General features: G+C 39.9%; 1 protein-coding gene across 15 annotated transcripts in view; it reads left to right on the forward strand.

The window, feature by feature from the left end:
* Window positions 1-24,410, forward strand: part of rbfox3a (RNA binding fox-1 homolog 3a) — a 317,090-nt gene that overhangs the window by 269,710 nt on the left and 22,970 nt on the right. For 13 of the 15 annotated variants that reach the window (XM_058062410.1, XM_058062406.1, XM_058062412.1 and 10 more), the window contains 5 exons: window positions 4,727-4,780; window positions 8,347-8,439; window positions 10,814-10,874; window positions 16,631-16,684; window positions 23,915-24,047. In XM_058062410.1, the coding sequence (XP_057918393.1) occupies window positions 4,727-4,780; window positions 8,347-8,439; window positions 10,814-10,874; window positions 16,631-16,684; window positions 23,915-24,047 (395 nt within the window). The remainder of the gene's footprint in view (window positions 1-4,726; window positions 4,781-8,346; window positions 8,440-10,813; window positions 10,875-16,630; window positions 16,685-23,914; window positions 24,048-24,410) is intronic. The other 2 variants (XM_058062409.1, XM_058062414.1) reach the window with 1 other exon arrangement.

A 24,410-nucleotide genomic window follows, 5' to 3' on the forward strand; every position in this document is an offset into this window, starting at 1 on the left:
ACTACACTACACTAAATGAAGTTACATTCATTACAAGGTCGTGTACACTCCAAAGGAAACCGACCAAGGGGGACCAAGGGGGGCCCAGATTGTGTGATCAGAGAGACAACAGTTCGAGCTGAACAAAGTGGTGTGTAGATAGGCCTCCCGCTGGGGCTCCAGCCAGAGTGTGGGTCTGTGATCTGTGCCACACACAAACACAACACTCACAATGACACACACGTATTAAAGCAAATAATGATGGAAAAGATTGTTTCATGTCATTGGAAGATACGCTGCAGTGTGCTAATTGAAGGGAGGATCACCCTTCAACGTATTCAGGCTTTTTCTTGTGTTGCTATGGTGATTGCTCATCAGTTACAGCAGGGGTTTCAAACTCAATTTACCTGGGGGCCACTGGAGCTAGGGTCTGGGCCGCATATTAAAAACAGAAAAAATATACTAACTTTTTCAGTGCTTTGGTTCCGATTTTCTACAATAAAAGCTCTGATAAAACATTCCACTGTTCTCAAATATCTTAATTTTTATTTTTCTGCACAAAATAAGATGAAAAATAAATAAATCAAGAATAAAGAAAATCAATCAATCAGTAATAAATAAATATAATCATAATAATAAAACAGCAAATAATAAAAACTTAAGAAACCACATATAGTTGGTGGGTAGACAAATTATTTTTTTCAGATTAAAATGAACAAAGCATTATTAGAGCCCTGTAGACATGACAAAACACAACTATAGTCACATTTATACTCTTTTTATTTACAACATATTGCGCAACTGCAGGGTCTTGAGACACATGCTAACTCGCAAACTAGAGAGCTAGCGACCTAAACGGTAGCCTTCAAGTTATTTCCTTTAAACTTAAATAGCCAAAAACTTACCACTTCCACACGGATAGGGAGGATAACTATTAACAGTTATTTAACCTTTAACATGAACATTAATCAAACGTAATAATTTTTTCTGGGTACATGATACCATACAGCATCCATATCAAACTTGAGCGGGCCGCACTAACATTAAACTTTCATATCAAGGCGGGGGCCTCAAACTAGTGTCCTGCGGGCCACATTTGGCCCGCGGGCCGCGTGTTTGAGACCCCTGATTTACAGCAAGCAGACTCAACAAGACACGGCCATGCGGACAAACAGCAAAGCCAAGACAGAAATATTAGTTATATATTATTTTTAAATATTTTTATAACAGTAGCAATATTCACTGATATAGTGTGGTGATGGTATTTTGACACGGACCATGACTCTGACTGGCAGATCCAGCAGGGATTGCCTTTTATGCTAGCATCAACATTTGGAATGGAAACCCATATTAGAATCCCAACATTTGTAGACTATTTTGGTTGTATAACATGTAGTTTTATATATATATGTATATATTGATTATCTATTTTGACATGGCAGGCGCTTTGACCTTGCCTTTTGTCTGTTGTTGGCGCCATCTTTATTTATTGAAATAACGCATGTGATTCAAGGTCGAGTTATGCAGAATGCAAGGCCGAGCATTATCATACTGACTGGCAAGGTTAGCGATCAACATGAGCTCATGAGTTCAGCTTCAGCACGCCATTAAACTCGGATCTTCGTAAGAGTTTTCAAAGGGTGAGGCGGACATCTGCCTCGATGGACTAGCTTGGGAAAGTGAGACACACAGATGGGATTTGTCTTTCTCTTTGGGGTGGAAAGAATGCATACAGCAATAGTGTAACATATTGTATTTACCGATGATTTTACCAAAAGGACTGAGCCCAAAAGTCAAACTATGAATCCTTGTATGGAACAGAAGTTGTTAGTTGTTGCATGCTGTGCTCCCCAAAGACAAGGCAAATGAACGTGTGAAACAACACAAGTTTGTTATTTATGAAAAGCAATGTTTGTTGTGTTTTTCATCAGCTTCACAACCAGACAACATTTTGAAACTCACACAGCTTCAAAACCCAAACCTTCCAACTTGAGCTAAAAACCGTCAAAAAGATTAGTTTTTGGTAATAGAAGTACTCTCTCTTCCAATGCTTTAGGCCAAAGATGACAATGTTTCATGCCAAAGATGCCAATGTTTCAGGCCAAAGATGCCAATTTTTAGGCTAAAGATGCCAATTTTTAGGCTAAGGATGCCAATTTTTAGGCTAAAGATACCAATTTTTAGGCTAAAGATGCCAATTTTTAGAGGACAAAGATGCCAATTTTTAGAGGACAAAGATGCCAATGCTCTAGGCCAAAGATGCCGATGCTCTAGGCCAAAGATGCCAATGCTTTAGGACAAAGTTGCCAATGTTTCAGGACAAAGTTGCCAATGTTCTAGGCCAAAGATGCCAATGTTCTAGGCCAAATATGTCAATGTTCTAGGCCAAAGATGTCAATGTTCTAGGCCAAAGATGGCAATGCTTTTGGCCAAAGATGCCAATGCTTTAGGCCAAAGATGCCAATGTTTCAGGCCAAAAATGCCAATGTTTCAGGCCAAAGATGCCAATGCTTCAGGCCAAAGATCCCAATGTTTCAGGCCAAAGATGCCAATGCTTTAGGTCAAAGATCCCAATGCTTTAGGCCAAAAATGCCAATGCTTTAGGTCAAAGATGCCAATGCTTTAGACCAAAGATGCCAATGCTTTAGACCAAAGATGCCAATGCTTTAGACCAAAGATTCCAATGCTTTTGGCCAAAGATGCCAATGTTTCAGGCCAAAGATACCAATGCTTCAGGACAAAGATGCCAATGCTTTAGGCCAAAGATGCCAATGTTTCAGGCCAAAAATGCCGATGTTTCAGGACAAAGATGCCAATGCTTCAGGCCAAAAATGCCAATGTTTCAGGCTAAAGAGGCCAATGCTTTAGGCTAAAGATACCAAAGCTTTAGGCCAAAAATGCCAATGCTTCAGACCAAAGATGCCAATGCTTCAGGCCAAAGATGCCAATGTTTCAGGCCAAAGATGCCAATGTTTCAGGCTAAAGATGCCAATGCTTTAGGCTAAAGATGCTAATGCTTTAGGCCAAAGATGCCAATGTTTGAGGCCAAAGATGCCAATGCTTTAGACTAAAGATGCTAATGTTTCAGCACAAACATGCCAATGGCCAAAGCATGCCTGTAGTTGCTACGTTGCTATGTCTGGGAAGCAAAGTTGTTGGCCGTGGGAGACTTTAAGTTTTGCGGTATTTTGAATAATTAAATGCAGCATTAAGAGTTCCGGCTTGTAGCTGAAAAATGCCAGCTCATTGCTTTTGTCTCGTCTATTGATCTTGGTTCATTTATGTCAGGGCTGTCCAAAGACTCTCCACAGAGGGCAAAACTTGGTTTGTGCTGCTTCTGCTTCCTGATTCCTTTTTTTTTTTTTTGAATGTTTGTCACACTTAGATGTTTCACATCATCAAAACAAATGAAATATTAGTCAATGACAAAACAACTGAACACAAAAGGCAGGTTTTTCATTCATCTTGTTATGATTAAGGGAGAAAGGGAAGGTTGATACTAGTGGCGATTGCACTCCAATAACCAGCAGATCAAAGAGAACCATTCGGAACTTGCAGAAGGGACATTGAAAGGTGGAAGAAAGTTGTTTTAACTTTCTCTGAGAAAACATGGAGCCTTAGTCCTAATGGCTTCCAAAGTTACTGTGTGGTAATGACTTCACAATGGCCGCCTGATAAAGAACGGCAGGGGAATAAGCTCCTCCTTTGGACCAACTTGTAATTTGGAGTGTGTTAATACATAGCGAGGTAATAAATTGCATGGAGTTGAAAAGCTGCATAGCATTGGGGAAGGATGATTGGCTCAGTCTTTCAGTGGAGCAGGGCAGTGATAGTAATCTGCCACTGAAACTGCTCTTTTGTCATATATACACACATGTTTAATATACACATATCTACCGACACCTATACGTATGTATTGCATGTACATATATATACACACACATATATACACTGTATACTCTATATACTCCATGTATGTAGTACAGTATGTGTGTACAGATTAAATGTACATGCTGTGCAGCAATTTTCTTCTTTAAGTGAAAATTGAAAATACTCTTAGTCCAATTGTGTTTTATCTAAAGTGAAACAAACATTTGGAGTTGAAAAGCCGCCTGGCATTGGGGAAGGATGATTGGCTCAGTCTTTCAGTGGAGCAGGGCAGTGATAGTAATCTGCCACTGAAACTGCTCTTTTGTCATATATGCACACATGTTTAATATACACATATCTACCAACACCTATACATATGTATTGTATGTACATATACACACATATATACATTTTATCCTCCAAGTATGTAGTACAGTATGTGTGTACAGATTAAATATACATGCTGTGCAGCAATTTTCTTCTTTAAGTGAAAATTGAAAATACTCTTAGTCCAATTGTGTTTTATCTAAAGCGAAACAAACATTAGATGATGGCCGCCATTAAGATCAGTGGTGTGTGCCAATACATTGCACCGCTATAGCATCTGCCTTTGTAATGTTCATTAACAGCGTATAGCCTCCATCCCAACACACACACACATGCATTCATTCGCCTTTATCGCCTTAACAGAGCAAACACAGCATTAAATGGCATTAAGCGTAAATTGGTATTTTAATAATCTCATTGTCAGGTCAAGAAGAGCTTGATAATTATAAAATGGAGTACTTGACCATTTTTGTCCTGTACAGTCCCTACTTTCTAATTATCCCATCCCATTCCGTCCCCCTTCCTTCCCCTTCCTTCTTGTCTTCCACAGCAATTTGGCAAGATTTTAGATGTGGAGATTATTTTTAACGAGCGCGGCTCCAAGGTAAGTAAGCACGGAGCTATACGTCTATATTTTATGTTTCCTCTCTTACTTGAGGAAACTGTATTCGTCACTGTCACTGTATTTGTCCGCATTTTCTCTCTCATAGTCCTTCCTCCATTTCACAGCTTTTTTTTTTTTTTTTTTACTCTGTCTCGGGGTAATTACCGAGTTATCAGTTATCAGCTCTTCCACGTTTCCAGCCTGTCACACATGGAGGCATAGAGTCAACCGACTGTTTAATGCTCACATTATACTCACGCTATGCAAACACAAGCTAGTTAGCTTTCAGACTAGCAGCGCCCAGCGATAACCACAAACGGTAAGCGTAAGACAATTTAGTCGGAAGTGTAAAAGATGGAAAGATTCCGTCTCATCACATGTCAACTTCATGGAATGTGGAACAAATGCATCGCATTAGCTTCCACGGAATGCACATCATGAAAACAATGGTTTAGCCAAAATTTCTGTGGTTATTATGTAATTACAAAAAGAGCACATTCCTGCAGCAAATCCGTCCGGGAATTCGGTGTTGAGCTGTGGAAACACAAGAACATCTTGGGGAACAAAGAGGCGTTGTGTTGTTTCAGCGACTGTACTAATTACTAGCTAACAGCTCTGAAGAAAAACAAACAGGAAACATAGGCAAAGACAGGAAATGACAACAATAAAATAATAACTATATATATATATATATATATATATATATATATATATATATATATATATATAAATAATAACTGTCATGCAAACATGACAAATAAAGTTGCTCTGAATTGACAAGAACTGGGAATCGACATTGAAGAGGACTTCAAATGCCCAACATAATGATCATAAGTTGGCATACATCCATTGGGAATGATTCCGATATGGCCGCTATATCGACTTTTTTACCATATATTGCTACATATTTGGCACAATAATGGATGAGACAATATATTGATATTGTTTTGGTCACGTGATAAAAGATGATAATGATAATGATCATAATAGAAATAACAATTATTATTGTTATGTTACTGTTTTTATTATTATATGGTTTTTATATGTTTATTATTTTTATTTTTATTTTTATTATTTTATTTTTATTTTTTATTATTTTATTATTATTATTTTATTATCATTATTATTGTTGTTATTATCATTATCATAATTATCATAATAATAATTATTATTATTATTATGTTTTTATTATTTTGTTTATTTTTTTACTGTTATTATTATTATTATTATTATATGGTTTTATATGTTTTATTATTATTGCTATTATTTTATAATAATAATAATAATAATTATTATTATTATTATTATTATTGCTATTATTATTATCATTATTGTTATTATCATCATTATCATTATTATTTTTTTTTTTTTTATTATTATTATTGTTGTATTTTAGTCAGTAGGTGCCCATAATGTTACACTGTTACACTTGCCTTCACCCAAGTGAAGTAAAGTTATCCTCCCATTCTGTGTGGAAGTGGTACATTTTTGGCTTCTTAATTTGTCTTCTCCTCTTAGTTTAAGAGTCTTTCTTAATTTTGGGATAAATAATCGGAGGCTGACTAATTAGCTCGGTAGCTCACCATGCTTTATTTTATGCCTCTTGTGTCGCTGCAGAGTTTACACAATGTGGTGTAAATAAAGCGTTATCTTACAAATGAACGTCTATGTGTGCCAGATGCATATCAGATTGGCTGCCATGTTTGTCAATCAAGTGACCAATGTCACTGAAGATGACGAAGATGTCACCCTAAAATACAAATTGCCATTGGGTAGGTTCAAGCTACCGAATTTAAAAGCGGCCTGGCCGGGCCACAGGAATGGACCTGGAAGGTCGACTTGTGTCAAACAGCTGATCTACGAACAGGAGATGAGTATTGCATCTGTCAAATGAGCACAATCGTGCCAGCGGTCCGTTTTCCGTGTTTGCCTTCATGAATATGCAGGATATATGCAGATTATCAGGAAGCGCAAAATATTGGAGATGCAAATGTAATCACCCGCAATGTGATTTATCAAACGTGTTTCTTTAGCACGTTTAGGCAGGTGCAAACCGCCACATGTGATATCATAAGCAAATAAATTGTAAATGTCACAGTTGAATATGTATTCAACTATATGAGCATCCAATGACATAATGGGTACCATAGTAAGTGTCAATATAGTGATATATATAGCACATCATGACTGGTTCAAGACTCTTCATCCTTGTATTTAGCAAACATCAACTGCTTGTATTGTTTCTTGAATTGGCTCATCGTTGTGCATTGTTTGAGGTCCTTACTCAATCCATTCCATAGTTTGATTCCACATACTGAAATGCTATGGCTTTTTAACGTAGTCCTAGCATAGAAGTGTTTCAAATGTACTTCTTCCCTGAGATCATATTTCTCCTCTCTTGTAGAGAAGTATTGGATGACATTTTTAGCTAATTGGTTATTTTTAGCCTTATGCATTATTTTAGCTGTTTGAAGATGAACTATATCAACAAGTTTAAATATTTGTGATTTTAGAAATAAGGAGTTAGTATGTTCTATGTAGGCGGCATTATGAATTATCCTTACTGGCCTTTTTTGCAGTACATTTAGTGAGTGAAGATTGCTTTTATAGTTAATAACGCATATTTCCACACAATAAGTAAGATATAGTAGAACCATATATTAAAAATACATACAAGGAGTTTACATATTTTCATATTAAAGCACCAAACCTGTTGAACTTAAAATGCTTTAAACTGGTTTAACAACAACCAGTCTTGCTGCTCTTATAGAAACCAGTGATTGTCAACTAGTGGGTCGTGGACTGGTTTCAGTCTTTCCCTTGACAAAAATACATAACACAATTCACACCCGTTGTCAGTGAATGCACCTCACAGCCGCATAAATGGGGTGGCTGCTTGTCGTTGAGTGGTGAAGGTGGGTTCCACAGCCAAACCAGTTAAGAACCGCACATTGACATGAAGCGGTGGGACTTGCTTAAGTCAGTCCCATTTCTGACAAACTCGTGATGTAAACCATCTCCCCACCACCCGTCCCTCCTCATTTCCTTTTTGTTTTGCCATGTTTATCCCACTTCCATGTTTAGATCATGAAATTAATGTCAATATTAATCCATGACAACACAACACAAAATCAACTTTTAAATGAAATATTTTATTATTACTTGTGTCACATTCCTAGAATCAGAATCAGAATCAGAATCAGAATCAGAAAGGGGTTTATTGCCAGGTATGATCAAACACATACTAGGAATTTGTTTTGGTATAGTAGGTGCAGACACATCTATTAAAAAAGAATGAAAAATACAAAATATACAGAATAAACAGTATAAATATATGTACACTGTTTTTTTTTTTTGTTTGTTATTCCGGAAGTGCAGTCTGATTGTATTCCTAAAAGTCCAAACTGGGCGTTAATGTAATGCATATCGTGAAATTCCTAGCCTCTTTCTAACCCACAGGCTTCTCATCTCTGCTTTGTGTCTTCTTTCTTGTCTTCCTGACCTCTTTTATGTTATTTCCCTCCTTTATCGCTTCCTTTTTGGCCCCCGCCTCCCGGCAACTGCAGGGCTTCGGGTTTGTAACATTTGAAACAACAGCGGATGCCGACCACGCACGGGAGAAACTAAATGGTACAATCGTAGAAGGACGCAAAATAGAGGTGCCCGTCTTTTTTCCTCTCTGTCTTTGCCTTCTGCCTCCCTTCCCCCCTCCCTTCTCCTCCCGCCCCTGACTCTGTCTTTCCTTTTTCCTTCTGCCTGAAGTTTCCTGCAATACCTTCCCTCTCTTCCATTCATCTCGTGTCTTCCACCTGCCTGCTGCACCTTGAACGCTGCATGCTGAACCCCTGATCTGATCTGTAAGTGTTTGTGACAAAGACAGAGAAGAGCCATTCAGTACAGTTTGGAGTGTTTTTCGGTGTTTTGACACAAACAATGAATACTACTTTGCTCATGGCAGATCGTGGCATGCGTGTTTTGTGTGTGGCATGCGCACGGAAAATAACATGAGTTTGTTTTTTTCCGGGGTTTAAAAAGACGAATTAAATCCAGGCAGACATCTGGGAATGTTGCAATTGCAATTTCAAATTCCTTTCCTCAGTCAGCCATTGTTGGTTGAACTTGGCTGGTTTTGCTCTGATCAACCAATCAGAGAACGGAATCTGAAGTAGCCCCAATACGTGACATAGGCCAGCACTCCCGATTGTGAAGGCTCCAGTCAGATTACATTAACATGGTAACACACGGAAATCTGAAATCTGAATAGACAAACAATAATCAACACAACTGGAAGCAGTGCAGCCAATAATCCATTCATATATTTTCTAGGCCGCTTATCCTCACTAGGGTGGCGGCTATGCTGGAGCCTATCCCTAACTGAAAACTAACAGGGGAAAACTATACAGGTGGTTACGTAATGACGAGGAACTGAGACACAAAGTCTAAGCTAATCCGGAAGGAAGAGAACTAGCAACTTCCTGTCGTGGACTATACAGTAAACCTCGGATATATCGGATTCAATTGTTCCCACTGGTTTTGTCCGATATAAGCGAAATCCGTTATATGCGTATACCGGAAAATGTCAGTTTTACGCATATATCGGATTTATATCCGGTATATGCGTAAATCGGATTTTATCCGTTATAAAAAGGCACTTCCTTGACTATGTTTCCAATGTACCTGGACGTGCAGGCAACGCTGCAAACGCTGCAAATGACGTCGTATAGCGGCCTGTCACGATTCGGCGAATCGGAGCGCCACGATGCGGCCATCCGATATATGCGAGGGAAATTTAATGGAAATGCATTGGAACGGGACTGCAGATTTTGTCCGAAATAGGCGAAATCCGTTATAAAAAATCCGATATATGCAATTAATTTTTATTGGAAATGCATTACAGAAAAATCGGTTCTTTTTTATCTGTCCGTTGTGAGCGAATTTCCGATATATCCGAGTCCGATATATCCGAGGTTTACTGTATAAGCAAATCTATATGCGCCACCAAAAAAAAGTAACTGCCACTCATGCCTGTCACTCACCCCCTGTGTCATTTACACAAACAGGCGTGCACATACACACTCTGAGAACACATAACAGTCAGAGAAAGGGTTGGATTTCCACCATTTTAAAGCAGCTGTAATTATGATTTATGACTATTTTCATCCTATAAAAACAAAGCTTTTTTTTTACATTTACAGGACATGTTGAACAAAGTGTTGATATTTCATAATAGTAATAATAATAAATGACATTTCTATAATACGTTTCTCAGTACTGAGAAATTATGACTTACTGTGTAGCGTGTGGGCGGCACGGTGGTCTAGTGGTTAGCGCGCAGACCTCACAGCTTGGAACCCACGGTTCAATTCCACCCTCAAGTTTGCATGTTCTCCCCGTACATGCGTGGGTTTTCTCCGGGTACTCCGGTTTCCTCCCACATTCCAAAAACATGCTAGGTTAATTGGCCACTCCAAATTGTGAGTGTGAATGGTTGTTTGTCTATATGTGCCCTGTGATTGGCTGGCGACCAGTCCAGGGTGTACCCCGCCTCTTGCCTGAAGACAGCTGGGATAGGCTCCAGCACCCCCGCGACCCTCGTGAGAAAAAAGTGGTAGAAAATGAGTGAATGTTTAGCGTGTTTTTATCTTGGTCCCGTGTGTCTTTGTCTGGCTGCCATCTGCGATGGGAGCGTGGTAAATAGTCAACAATAAATACATAAATGCTCTATAATCCATATCACAATATTTTTTCCTACCAAATTCTGCTTTTATTTGTAAAATTAGACCTTAATAACTGTGGTTGCTGCAGTGAAACACTTTCTAATCAACTCCAAAAAGTAGGATTATTTCGTTTTCCGTCATTCTTATGGGGATTTTTTGTCCTTTTATGAAATGCATAATCTGTATTTAAATGTTTCAATCAAACTTTGACCGGTTGCATGTGGGGCATGAAGAATGGTTATGATGGGATTGACTGTTGGGGGTCCGTGCGGGGCCTGTTTTTGCCGGGTGCTAACCTCTGCCTGCCTGCTGACAGGTTAACAATGCCACGGCAAGAGTAATGACCAACAAAAAGGTGGCCAACCCCTACGCAAACGGTAAGATTGCGATTTCTATTATTTTATTTATTGTACCAATTTTCATTACTTTATACATCTAGAAATTACCGCAAAGCAACAGACCTTTCCTGGGGGGGCTGTATTACCCAAGTCTACCAAGTGAAATGACTTCTGAAATGGAAGGAAAACACATGCAGGCATCGGACAAAGAGTTGTTTACTTTTGATTGGTGTAATATTTGTCGTGGAGGATGCACCACCTTTGAAATGTCACATGAAGAGCAAAATCAGGCAGAAATGTGAGGTTCACAAAAGGAAGAAGGACATGGAGTGAGTTAATCAGAAATCATTTGGAGGCTACTAGAGGTACAACATGATCACATACGTTGATGGTGTAGGTCAGGGGTCTCAAACTCAATTTACCTGGGGGCCACTGGAGCTAGGGTCTGGGCAAGGCTGGGCCGCATCAGGTCCCCCCCCCCCCCCCCCCCCCCAAACAAAACGCATTTATTAAAAACAGAAAAATATACAAACTTTTTCAGTGTTTTGGTTCCGATTTTCTACTTTAATTAAAGCTCTGATAAAACATTCCACTGTTCTCAGATATCTTATTTTTTATTTTTCTGCACAAAATAAGATGAAAAATAAATAAACAAATCAAGAATAAAGAAAATCAATCAATCAGTAATAAATAAATATAATAATAATAATAAAACGGCAAATAATAAAAACTTAAGAAACCACATATAGTTGGTGGGTAGACAAATTATTTTTTTCAAATTAAAATGAACAAAGCATTATTAGAGCCCTGTAGACATGACAAAACACGACTATAGTCACATTTATACTCTTTTTATTTACAACATATTGCGCAACTGCAGGGTCTTGAGACACATGCTAACTCGCAAACTAGAGAGCTAGCGACCTAAACGGTAGCCTTCAAGTTATTTCCTTTAAACTTAAATAGCCAAAAACTTACCACTTCCACACGGATAGGGAGGATAACTATTAACAGTTATTTAACCTTTAACATGAACATTAATCAAACGTAGTAATTTTTTCTGGGTACATGATACCATACAGCATCCATATCAAACTTGCGCGGGCCGCACTAACATTAAACTTTCATATCAAGGCGGGGGCCTCAAACTAGTGTCCTGCGGGCCACATTATATATGGAGGCGCTCTGGTTGTCGCCCTTTGGCTTTTTGGGTCCAGTTCGAGTGAAAACCAAGGGAAGGAAACTAGGTGAGGCTTTCACTGATTGAGTATTTTGGGCTGGTCCCTCACCTTTCACCCAATCCTCCTTAAACCACGAGATGAAATGGAAACGATAACATTATCACTATCATTATGAATAGCATAAAAAAACTAAATTCAGTTTTCACCAACTTGTTATGAATTTGTGGTGACGAAAATTTGATTGGCCATTTTTGGACACCAAGCGTTGTGGGAAGAAGTCATCTGTCTGTGACGTCCAACTTTGGTCGGTAAGTCTGCATTTTCTATATATTAGGATATTAGCTAAATGTATAATAACTAACTGAGTCATGATGTAATGTGAGCTTATTTTCTCTCCCCGGTTAAATTAGACCGTGAATAGTCTGTTGGCTCGGCAGCACAGCTAATACTTTATACCAAACCTTCAAGTCTTAGGTTTGAACGGCTTTGCTATCCAACCATTGGCTTGTACTGCATGATAACTGCACTGTAGTGTTAGTGAAATTTCGGGATTAGTAACAGGACGTATTACGACGTAAAAACAGTGACTTACATACACAGAAGCACGGCAAAAGAGTATAAGGCTAGAGAATACCGGGACAGTGTTTACTTATGATGGCTTGTTTACAACGCAATGGCCTCGAGGCGGCGATGTCATCGTTTTTCGAAGTGTCGACACTTTACTGCTCTTTTATTCAAGTAGTCAGTCAGTGTCAACATGTTTATTAAAATAGAATTTTGTAACGGCAATAAAGTTTTTTGTCTGGTTTTCTGCAGATTAACAAGCTGGAAGCCCCAATTAGAGTCTACTATTGGGTCTTGGTCTCATGTGTTTGTGGTGAGAACAGTTTGATATTTGATATGGAGGATGGAATCAAACACTCACATCTGCGGAAAGTACAAAGTTGGAGGTAATTGAAGGGATGATGCCCTGATGAGATGGTGTTCACGTCTAGGAGTTTGAAAATGCTGACTATTATTTTGAAAATAATTGCATGTCAGGCTGCACGGTGGTCGTGTGGTTAGCGCGCAGACCTCACAGCTAGGAGATCGGGGTTCAATCCCACCCTCGGCCATGTTCTCCCCGTGCATGTGTGGGTTTTCTCCGGGTACTCCGGTTTCCTCCCACATTCCAAAAACATGCTAGGTTAATTAGCGACTCCAAATTGTCCATAGGTATGAATGTGAGTGTGAATGGTTGTTTGTCTATATGTGCCCTGTGACTGGCTGGCCACCAGTCCAGTGTGTACCCCGCCTCTCTCGTCCGAAGACAGCTGGGATAGGCTCCAGCACGCCCGCGATTCTCAATCAGAAGCACATATGCCAATTTCAACAGTCAAGTAATATATTCCATTCATGTATCCTGCTTAAAGGGGACCTATTATGCTATTTTTTGGACTACTATAGAGCAGCTACACACAATAACCAGCATTGCAGCATTCTAGTTCTTCCAGAATCTGCACCCATTCAGCTGTATTGTTTGGGGGATTTTGTAGTTCCCGCGAAAACAGTCTATTTTAATGTATTCCACCCACGGGTGTACCCCCCCTCTTGCCCAAAGACAGCTAGGATAGGCTCCAGCAATGAATGAATGAAGTTTCCAAAAACATGCTAGGTTAATTAGCGACTCCAAATTGTCCATAGGTATGAATGTGAGTGTGAATGGTTGTTTGTCTATATGTGCCCTGTGATTGGCTGGCCACCAGTCCAGGGTGTACCCCGCCTCTCTCGTCCGAAGACAGCTGGGATAGGCTCCAGCACCCCTTGCGACCCTCATGAGGATAAGCATTAGAAAATGAATGAATGAATAATTGCATGTCGTTTCAGATAAATGCTGCATTCAAGTGCATCAAGGGCATCCCTCATAGAAGGACCATGCTTCTCTATGAAGGAGAATCTCAACACCTTAATGCAGGAGGACAAGAAGATTGTATATACAGTGTGTGTGTGTATGAATATGAAGACATGTCGCTTATTTATCTGAATGTCTTACACAGGAAGTGACTAAAGCCACTGCGCTGGGTGCCATAGAGAAAACTCTCTCTCACCTGAAGAACGTGAGGCAAGGACTTTTCTCATGTTGAACTCATCACGGAAGGTTGTGGTGCTACCAGATCTGGATAACGTGGCCAAGATCAGGTACCTTCTTAAATTGGCTTCACCTTCAAGGGGACCCAAATGTCGGTCATGGAGTTGGAAGCCATGCGACACTCGTGAAGACAAAGAAAGCCACACATTAAATCATAACCGTTAAGTTCTTGCCAGTAAAGGTATGAATCTGCTCCAACATGTCATGTGACAATTTTTTTATTCTGAAAGTGAAAGTAGAAATGTTGCCATCAGGGTCCTGAGTTCATTTGTTTATTTGAACTGAAGTGAAAAAACATTGAAGCCCTTTTAAGAATACTATCAGAAACAGGATGTCCTAATATGGTCTGTTTTGGAATGGATGACACTACTGTATTGTTCATATTTATCAATAAAGCTCTGGATGAAACTGCTCATATGTATCATTGATTGGGCTAAAAAAAGTGGATTGTTTAGTGACCGTGGACTTGATAGAAGCATGTCACACGTCAAGATAAATTATTGCTGGGATGGAAAATGGTAACTCAGGTTTTTCATTTGAGATCATAGACGTCAACTTGAACTTTGACAGCGGAATTGAACTGAACATTTGTATCGTTCTCGTAAGATGGTTGCCTGTTTTTCAACAGAAAAGGTCTACAAAAAAGGAAACTGACATCCATCCTACTGTTACTTTTCTGAAAGTTACACTTGGTTACACACTGTAAACCCGAATGTTCAAAGTACTTAAATAAATGAAATTAAGCATACTCAAAGTTCTTTAAAAAAAAAAAAAAGTTCTAATAACTTAATAACTAATTATGTCAAGTTCATTTAAAATGTTGTTCCATTTTGAGTACTTTTAACTAATATGTTTTCATTAAATTGAAGTATGGCTATATTAAGTAAGATTAACTTAAAAACGTAGTTTACATACAACTTAAGTCACTGTAAATCTGAATGCTCAAAATAATTAATTGGTATAAGTATTGTTAACTTAAAATTGTCTAAAAAGTTCTACTTATAAATGTTGATTGCCAGTTGCATTATCTGTCTTTTTTAGTCTAGTTTATTTAACTAGTAATTTCTGATTAATATGAACTTTTTGCAGATTTGTGTAACCTACTTAAAATAATTTGTAGTTACTTATAAAAAAAAGTATCAATTAAAAATGTATAAATCAAACCAAGAATCAATTAAGAATAAATCCATTGCATCAGATAGATTTGTAGAGAATGTGAAAAAGAAAGCTATGTCTCTTTTCACCCCCAAATTAAAAAAAAGTATATGTAATATCAACTCCAAATATTAAAGCTCTGATATACTCAAATGTTTGAGTTTATGAACTCGGAAAGGTTTTAGTTCTGCTAACTTATTCAGGTTTATATTGCAGGCAACCACTTTTGAAAAGAACAATAACGATTTCTTTTAAGGGTCTTATTCATAAGTCCTATAAAAGATGACATCACGTTGACCTGAATATGATGGATGAGCAACACTAAAGCGAATTAAGCTATCACTTGAGTACTGGAAGCTCACAATAAATAAGTTACTGTCATATCATTCATGCAGGTTATATGGAGTAGTACATACTTAAAATAAACTACTTACTCTAATCAAAATATTTAAGATCATTTTTTAATTTTTTTTTATTTTATTTGGGCAAATATATAAAACATTACAGCACATTTCTTACATCAATCAAAATATAACTTTCCATTATTTACATTTGTATTCAACTATCTGATCTTAGCTTAAGCTTATAAATACCTACCCTTTTTTGCAAGATATAATCATATTCATGCCACAGTCTTGTTTTCTCCTGTTATTATTATCATTGTAATATTATTATTGTTATTATCATTATTGTAATAATCTTTATCATTATTACCATTATTATTGTTATTATTGTCACTATTATTATAATCATCATAATATTACCATTTTCAGCATTATAGTTGTAACAATTTTTGAATTTTTTTTAATTATTTAATTTTACAGACTTCATTGATTCTTGTAGAGTGCTGTATCATTCGATTTGTTGTTTTCTGAAATCTGCAGTATTTGTGCTTTTATTGTCAATTTATTTATTAGCCCACTTTTTCCCCCTAAGTGTAATATTTACTTATCATTTTCTGGATTGCATGCGTCTAATCTTGTGCATTAAAAAACAAGAACTTGAGCCTGTGTCTGAACAGTACTGCTCACTGTACTCATAATAAGGAAGTTATAGTATAATACAATTAATCCAATTTAAGTACTGCATACTTTGAGGCTCTTTTGTGATTAAGGGCTATATAAATAAACTTGACTTGACTTGACTTGCATACTCACAATATTTAAATAAATGCTATGTGATTTATCATAAATTACTTTTTGTAAGGTCATTTTTTTTAAGTCAAGTCAACTTATTATATGTATTTTCCAATGCAGTTTCTCAACACTTTTAAAGAAGTAGGTTTATTCCGCAGCCCTCACTGTTGCTGACAGTTTGTGTGTGTGTTGCAGGTTGGAAGCTCAATCCAGTGGTTGGAGCCGTGTATGGTCCGGAATTTTATGCAGGTAAGAGAAAGCTCAGACTGAAGAACCCAATTCCCCACTTTTGGTATATTTTCCCTTGTCTGTGTTGCATGTGTGACATGTGTGAAATGTGTGACATGTGTGACATGTGTGACGATGACTGGTTTTACACGGGCGGTGCATGTGTGGCTGCACCGACGTATTTGCACGACTGCAGTTTGAAGTCGCAGCTTTGCTTCATTTGGTAGAAGTGCTGAGACTGTTGGCTCTCCTTTTTTGCTCATTAGTCTCAAATCTGCTCATTCCCAGACAGGATTACAGCACCCCACTAAATAACTGCTCTGACAGAGAGGGGCCATCCATCTCTTTTATTTCTCCCCTCCCTTCCCTTCCCACTTTTTCCTCACTTGCCTACATCTATCCCTTCATCCACCAGCCCAAGCAAGCAGCAGAGATACCGGAGTACCCGGAGAAAACCCATGCATGCACGGGGAGAACATGCAAACTCCACACAGAGATGGCCGAGGGTGGAATTGAACCCTGGTCTTCTAGCTGTGAAGTCTGCACACTAACCACTCGACCGCCGTGCCGCCCATTTGGATTACAAAACAATGGAAATTTGGATAAAAATGTTGTAAGCCCGGCTGCACGGCGGTCGAGTGGTTAGCACGCAGACCTCACAGCTAGGATACCAGGGTTCAATTCCACCCTTGGCCATCTCTGTGTGGAGTTTGCATGTTCTCCCCGTATATGTGTGGGTTTTCTCCGGGTACTCCGGTTTCCTCCCACATTCCAAAAACATGCTAGGTTAATTAGCGACTCCAAATTGTCCATAGGTATGAAAGTGAGTGTGAATGGTTGTTTGTCTATATGTGCTCTGTGATTGGCTGGCCACCAGTTCAGGGTGTACTCCGCCTCTTGTCCGAAGACAGCTGGGATAGGCTCCAGCAACCCCTGCTGATTACTACGGACTGGAAAACTCTTATTTTGGTAGTCTCCATGTTTATATTTCCATAGAACACAATAGTCAGTGTGCTTGGAAAAAACAAGTAAAAGATGGAAGTTGAATCGGGCATCACACCCTGCAGTGGGAGTTTAGGGACATTAACAGGGCCGCTTTCAAGGGGTTCCACAGTAAAAAACCGAGAAGTCCGGAATGGACGAATCTTATATGGTACTTGACTGCACGTCATGGCGATAAGACTGAACTTTTTTCAGCTCTGGTGAAATAGTGGTGGCCTTGAAGTGAAGGCACTTGCTATCTCGGGGGGGGTGTTAAAAATGAAATGGTCTCTAAATGGAGTGTTCTGTGGATTCATGTATCACACTCATACACATATCCAGTCTGGCTTGCTAATTTATAGGATGCTAATGTGCAGAGTGGTCTTAAATGTGCCACTAAAGTTTGCCAAGCCTAAATGACACCATATGCTTCCTTCCCTCTTAGGACTGAAGCGAAATGCATAGACCGATTTTGACGGAGGCAAGACAAGACAACATACCAGAAAAAAGCAGTCATGCCTGTTCTGTTGCCTGTCTGCTTCTTTTCACTTTCCTTTTTTTAGACCTTCTTCCGCTCGTTAATCATACACACCATGTCTCCCAGTATGTTCGCACAATCCCAGTTAACTGCACATGGATTTGTGCCCGTACTTCAACTGTCAATAAATGACAAGCGGAAGCGTAATCCCGTGACCACGTCACGTTATGAGCATACTTCCAATGCGCCCCCTAGATCACAGTCATCAGTTCACTTGATGGACATCATCTACTTACCGTCAACTGAAATATTCCCACTTAATTGGAGTGACTTTTCCCAATGTCATTGTCGTGATGCGGGGGTAAACAAACAGTACAGCGTAAAAACACTATTCCGTGATCCGGAAGTGCCAAGTGTTGACTCTAAGGGCTTCCCAACGGTGCCAAGATTAGTGTTTTGTGTTATGGAAGTACTCATGGCAAAAACTGGTCTTTGACGGTCTTCTTGCTTTTGACGTTTAAGTGATTGTGGTTTGAATTGACCATGATTAGGGAATTTAATATCAATAACTGGAATAATTTTGTAGTTAGAGCAGATAAAACCTGTTTACGACCTTCTAAAGATGTTTTACCGGCGGTACGGCGGCGAGTGGTTAGTGCGCAGACCTCACAGCTAGGAGACCAGGGTTCGATTCCACCCTCGGCCATCTCTGTGTGGAGTTTGCATGTTCCCCCCGTGCATGTGTGGGTTTTCTCCGGGTACTCCAGTTTCCTCCCACATTCCAAAAAGGTTAGGTTAATTGGTGACTCCAAATTGTCCATAGGTATGAATGTGAGTGTGAATGGTTGTTTGTCTATATGTGCCCTGTGACTGGCTGGCCACCAGTCCAGGGTGTGCCCTGCCTCTTGCTTGGTACAAATTTCCTCTCGCAAAGTCTGAGGAAGAAGGACAAAGTAAGAAGCCAAAAGGGTACCACTTCCACACAGAATGGGAGGATAACTTTTTTCCACTCTGCACTCTGCATATAGCACAACTCTTACGTTCGAGCGACGTGATCTCTGCACTGACTGCTGCTTCAAGCATATCAAGCTAGCTAGTTAGCCTCCAGTTAGTTAAGAAAGGGTTTGAAAGTCTGAGAAAGAAGGACAAAGTAAGAAGTCAAAAGCGTACCACTTCCACACAGAATGAGAGGATAACTTTTTTCCACTCGGCATATAGCACAACTCTTACGTTCGAGCGATGGGATCTCAGCACTGACTGCTGCTTCATGCATAGCAAGCTAGCTAGTTAGGCTCCAGTTAGTTAAGAAAGGGTTTGAAAATCTGACGAAGAAGAACAAAGAAGGCAAAAGTGTACCACTTCCACACAGAATGGGAGGATAACTTTTTTCCACTCTGCACTCTGCATATAGCACAACTCTTACGTTTGAGCTAGTTAGCTAGAAAGGGTTTGAAAGTCTGAGAAAGAAGGACAAAGTAAGAAGTCAAAAGCGTACCACTTCCACACAGAATGGGAGGATAACTTTTTCCCACTCTGCATCCATGGCTGACTCCATGCAATACACGTTCACTAGTACAGAATACTTCATATAACCTGTCTTTGAATATTAAGGACTCATAATAGGCCATAGTCAAGCGGCAAACAGCGCTCATTTATCAATGCATTTTTGAAAATGATTGACACAATCATAACGTGAAACGACATATAAAGAACAATTCATCCTCGTAAAAGTCTGTTTTAGAAAGTAACATGTTTAATGTCCAAACACGTGGAAGGAGGCACGGCCATGATATCCTTACCCCTTTTGCTATTAAAAATGAAAGATTATATAAGTATGTGGGATTGCTGCGTCTCCTGAAATGATTATGACTGCATTTAATTTAGTTTGGGGCGGGTGCGAGGCGGGATGTAAAGCAGGATGTAAGGACGATTAATCACCCTTTATCAGACGGCTTTTCCCACCACCCATCAGCTGAATCGGCCTCCATAAATCCTGGCCAGCTGACAGTGCACTCCATCTCCATTGCCAGGCTCGGCTACAGGTTTATTGTGCGCAAATCCCATTCAGAAGAATGACAGATGACCTCCCCATATACACACACACACTCTCACACACACACACACCACTTAATACCCCTATATATACAATACATGCACATCTAATAATACACATAAACCAGAATGATCAAATATGAATTCATGTAATACTCCAATAAAATAAAATAAAATAAATAAAAAATAAAATAAATCAAATAAATAAAATAAATAAAATAAATTTAATAAATAAAGAAATACATTAATTAATTAAATAAATTAAATAAATTAAGTAAAATAAATAAATTAAATAAATTAAATAAATTAAATAAATTAAATAAATTAAATAAATTGCAGGTTAACCAACAAGGAACTACAAAATGTCTTGACAGCCATCCAGGTAGCATTTGTGTTGCTATGCTAACGACTGTAAATTCTGGTGTATGAGCCGCTATACTTCTTTCTTAAACTTGGAACCCTACGACTAATACAGCAGTGTGGCTAATTACAAATCTACAATCTACAAATATACAATGTAATACCAATACGAGTTTGAAATGAAAAATCTTTTTTTCCCATAATGCATTGCAGTCAACACAACAGCTACAGTCCTCCTCTGCCTGCCTCTGGTGGACAGGGGCCCCATTTCTATGCCAGTCATCCGAAGTTGTAATTTTTTAAAAATTAGGTGGGAAGAAATTTTAGCGTTAAGAGAAAAAAAAGCAGTTTTATAGGACTAAACTATTATTATGAGGAATATTTCTCTTTCAGTAGCATATGGTTAATTATCTCTGATTGGCTGATTGGTCACCAGTCCGGGGAGGACCCCGCCTCTCAACTGAAATCAGCTGGGAGGGGCTTATGCGTACCCACAGTGAACCTAGCAACCGACAGCTATTTCACACATGCAGTTTTTTCTTGAAATATACAGTATATAAGTTCTCATATATTCTTATGTGTACTTCTCAGCATATGTACATGTGTTGCTTTCTCAAATATTAAAGGGGTAAAGTTGCATCCTTCCATTTGTCCCTGGTCGGGGGCATATCTGGAGGATATTTGGACTGCGTGCTTTGTTGTCATTGTAGTCCAGACTTACAACAAAAGAAGAAGAAGCATCAAATCTAAATAAAGTTATACACACAAGTAGGAAAATTATGCCTTTACTATCCTCCATTCTTCTCATGTCTCTGCTTTCAGTTTTTTTAACTGCTTATGTCGACACAAGCGGGTTCCACTTTAATCCCAGATACACTGGGTTCCTGATACGTATATTGTGGCTGTTGCTGCTCATTTGTATATTTTATGGGCCCGGTGGATGTCATGCAGTGATTCATGGGTTATTACAGCCTCACTGTGCCATGCACACGCCATAGCTCATCGTCATATTCCATTCAGATATGTCACACCAGCAGCGGCGTATTTTCCCTATTCACACTCATGCATAGTACACAAACACACACATACACACACAAAGTAGAATTCATATAAGGGTGTCCGATATTAAGAGAGCGGTGTGCAGGAGGTGGCGGAAGGAGGAAAGTGATCTTTTAGCGTGAATATATTGCCAACAGAGTGTTTGGTGGTTGCATGACATGTTAATGCTGTTGTCAGACTTGTTAGAATAGGCGGAGGCAGAAAGAGCAGATTGTTACGGCTCTCTATCACTCTACTGAGAGTGCAAGAGACAGATGGTTGAAGGGGAGGGAGAGAACATTTTGTAGAAGAACGCTGAAGTGTTGTTCCAGCAAGCATCTGCAGACAGTCTTGTGTTTGTCATTTCTCAAGATGTGATACCGTATATTTACAGTTTAATAGTCGGGTTTTAGTTGGTCATTGTCTCACAAAAAGTTGGGTTATATTCCGCTTTGGGGAGAAAGGATGAATCTGAGATGCTTTCTAACCTAAAGTGGACCTTCTCTAAACTTTTGAATGCACGTCTTTTGACTAATAGGCCACATTCAACCACAAAGCAGCAGATTTATGAAGATTAAGATATGCCTTTATTCGTCCCTCAGTGGGGAAATTTGTATGAAGGAATGCAGTTAAAAGAAAACAGAGTGAAGCCCCCCCATTGGAACAGCAAAATGGGAAGGACGACTGTAGTTTGTTTTAGTGGCCCAAGCATTTGGAAAATATCATACATTTACCGTTACTGAGGTATAGTATTAGATTAATTCATCCATTTTCCATGCTGCTTGTCCTCACCAGGGTACACCACTAGGGTACACCACCAGGAGGTACACCACTAGGGTACACCACTAGGAGGTACACCACTAGGGTACACCACCAGGAGGTACACCACTAGGGTACACCAATAGGGTTCACCACTAGGAGGTACATCACTAGGAGGTACACCACTAGGGTACACCACTAGGGTACACCACTAGGAGGTACACCACTAGGGTACACCACTAGGGTACATCACTAGGGTACACCACCAGGAGGTATACCAATAAGGTACACCACGGGGTACAGCACCAGGAGGTACACCACTAGGGTACACCACTAGGGGGTACATCACTAGGAGGTACACCACTAGGGTACACCACTATGTTACACCACTAGGAGGTACATCACTAGGGTACACCACTAGGGTACACCACTAGGAGGTACACCACTAGGGTACACCACTAGGAGGTACATCACTAGGGTACACCACTAGGGTACACCACTGGGGTACACCACTAGGGTACACCACTAGGAGGTACATCACTAGGGTACACCACTAGGGTACACCACCAGGAGGTACACCACTAGGGTACACCACTGGGGTACACCACTAGGAGGTACATCACTAGGGTACACCACTAGGAGGTACACCACTAGGGTACACCACCAGGAGGTACACCACTAGGGTACACCACGAGGGTACAGCACCAGGAGGTACACCACTAGGTTGTACACCACTAGGAGGTACATCACTAGGAGGTACACCACTAGGGTTCACCACAAGGAGGTACACCACTAAGAGGTACACCACTAGGGAACACCAGCAGGAGGTACACCACTAGGAGGTACACCACCAGGAGGTACACCACTAGGTTGTATACCACTAGGAGGTACATCACTAGGAGGTACACCACTAGGGTACACCACCAGGAGGTGCACCACTAGTGTACACCACTAGGAGGTACACCACTAGGGTACACCACCAAGAGGTACACCACTAGGAGGTACACCACCAAGGAGGTACACCACTAAGGTACACCACCAAGGAGGTACACCACTAGGGTACACTGCTAGGCGGTACACCACAAGGGTACACCACTCGGGTACACCACTAGGGTACACACTAGGGTACACCAAACAGAGATACAGAGATCTCCAGACTGTGTGACCAGCATGCTAACCACTAGTCCACCGCGCAGTGTACATATACGTATCAGTCCATATTCTGCTCCCTTGCTTTGTCTCTCACACTAAGATGTGGATGTTAGTGAGGATAGTTTAGCCTATATATTGTTTAAAGTGCCACCCGCCAGCCCGTATCCTTCTATTTTTCCATGGAAAAGGTTTGTGATTGGTCGGGACGGACGCTGCTAAGTATGACGGTGATGGTATCGTACTCCAGGCTTGTTTTGCATGACTTCAAGCACAGTTGCAATTGGACCCATCAGCCTGCAAACCTAAGAGACATTCCCCAAATTATGGCACATTATGGATTCATAAATGGAATTCCGTGACACTGTAGATTTCACTTTCACTTTCACCTAATTCACCGTTGTTTTTCTGTGTTTTTGTGATTTCTCTCTCAGTCACAGGGTTTCCGTACCCCACCACAGGGGCAGCAGTGGCCTACAGAGGGGCCCATTTGAGAGGGAGGGGGCGGGCCGTCTATAACACATTCCGTGCTGCGCCACCTCCCCCTCCCATCCCCGCCTACGGCGCGTGAGTGACATGCATACTTTCACGTCTAATAGCATCAACCGTCTCACACACACACACACATTTAAAGCCGCTCACTTGCCATAACAGAAGAATAGTGAGTGGAAAACAAAAAGGCCATTTTCTAATAGAGCGGAAAATTGCTCTTTGATTCCAGAATGGCCCAATTTGTCTTTCTTTTTTTTCTGTGTCGTTCTTTATTCTGCTGAATGAACTGCTATGACCCAGCCTGCACACTCCAATGGGTCCACCTCAGATGGAACCAAACCATGTTATCTGTTATCATCATGTTACATGGGTGTGTGTGGAGGTGGGGGTCGGGTGTCTGGGAGTCTGTGTGATGTTGACGGAAAGAATAAAAGAGCA

Source organism: Doryrhamphus excisus, chromosome 22 (assembly GCF_030265055.1).
Source record: "Doryrhamphus excisus isolate RoL2022-K1 chromosome 22, RoL_Dexc_1.0, whole genome shotgun sequence".
Lineage (NCBI taxonomy): Eukaryota > Metazoa > Chordata > Actinopteri > Syngnathiformes > Syngnathidae > Doryrhamphus > Doryrhamphus excisus.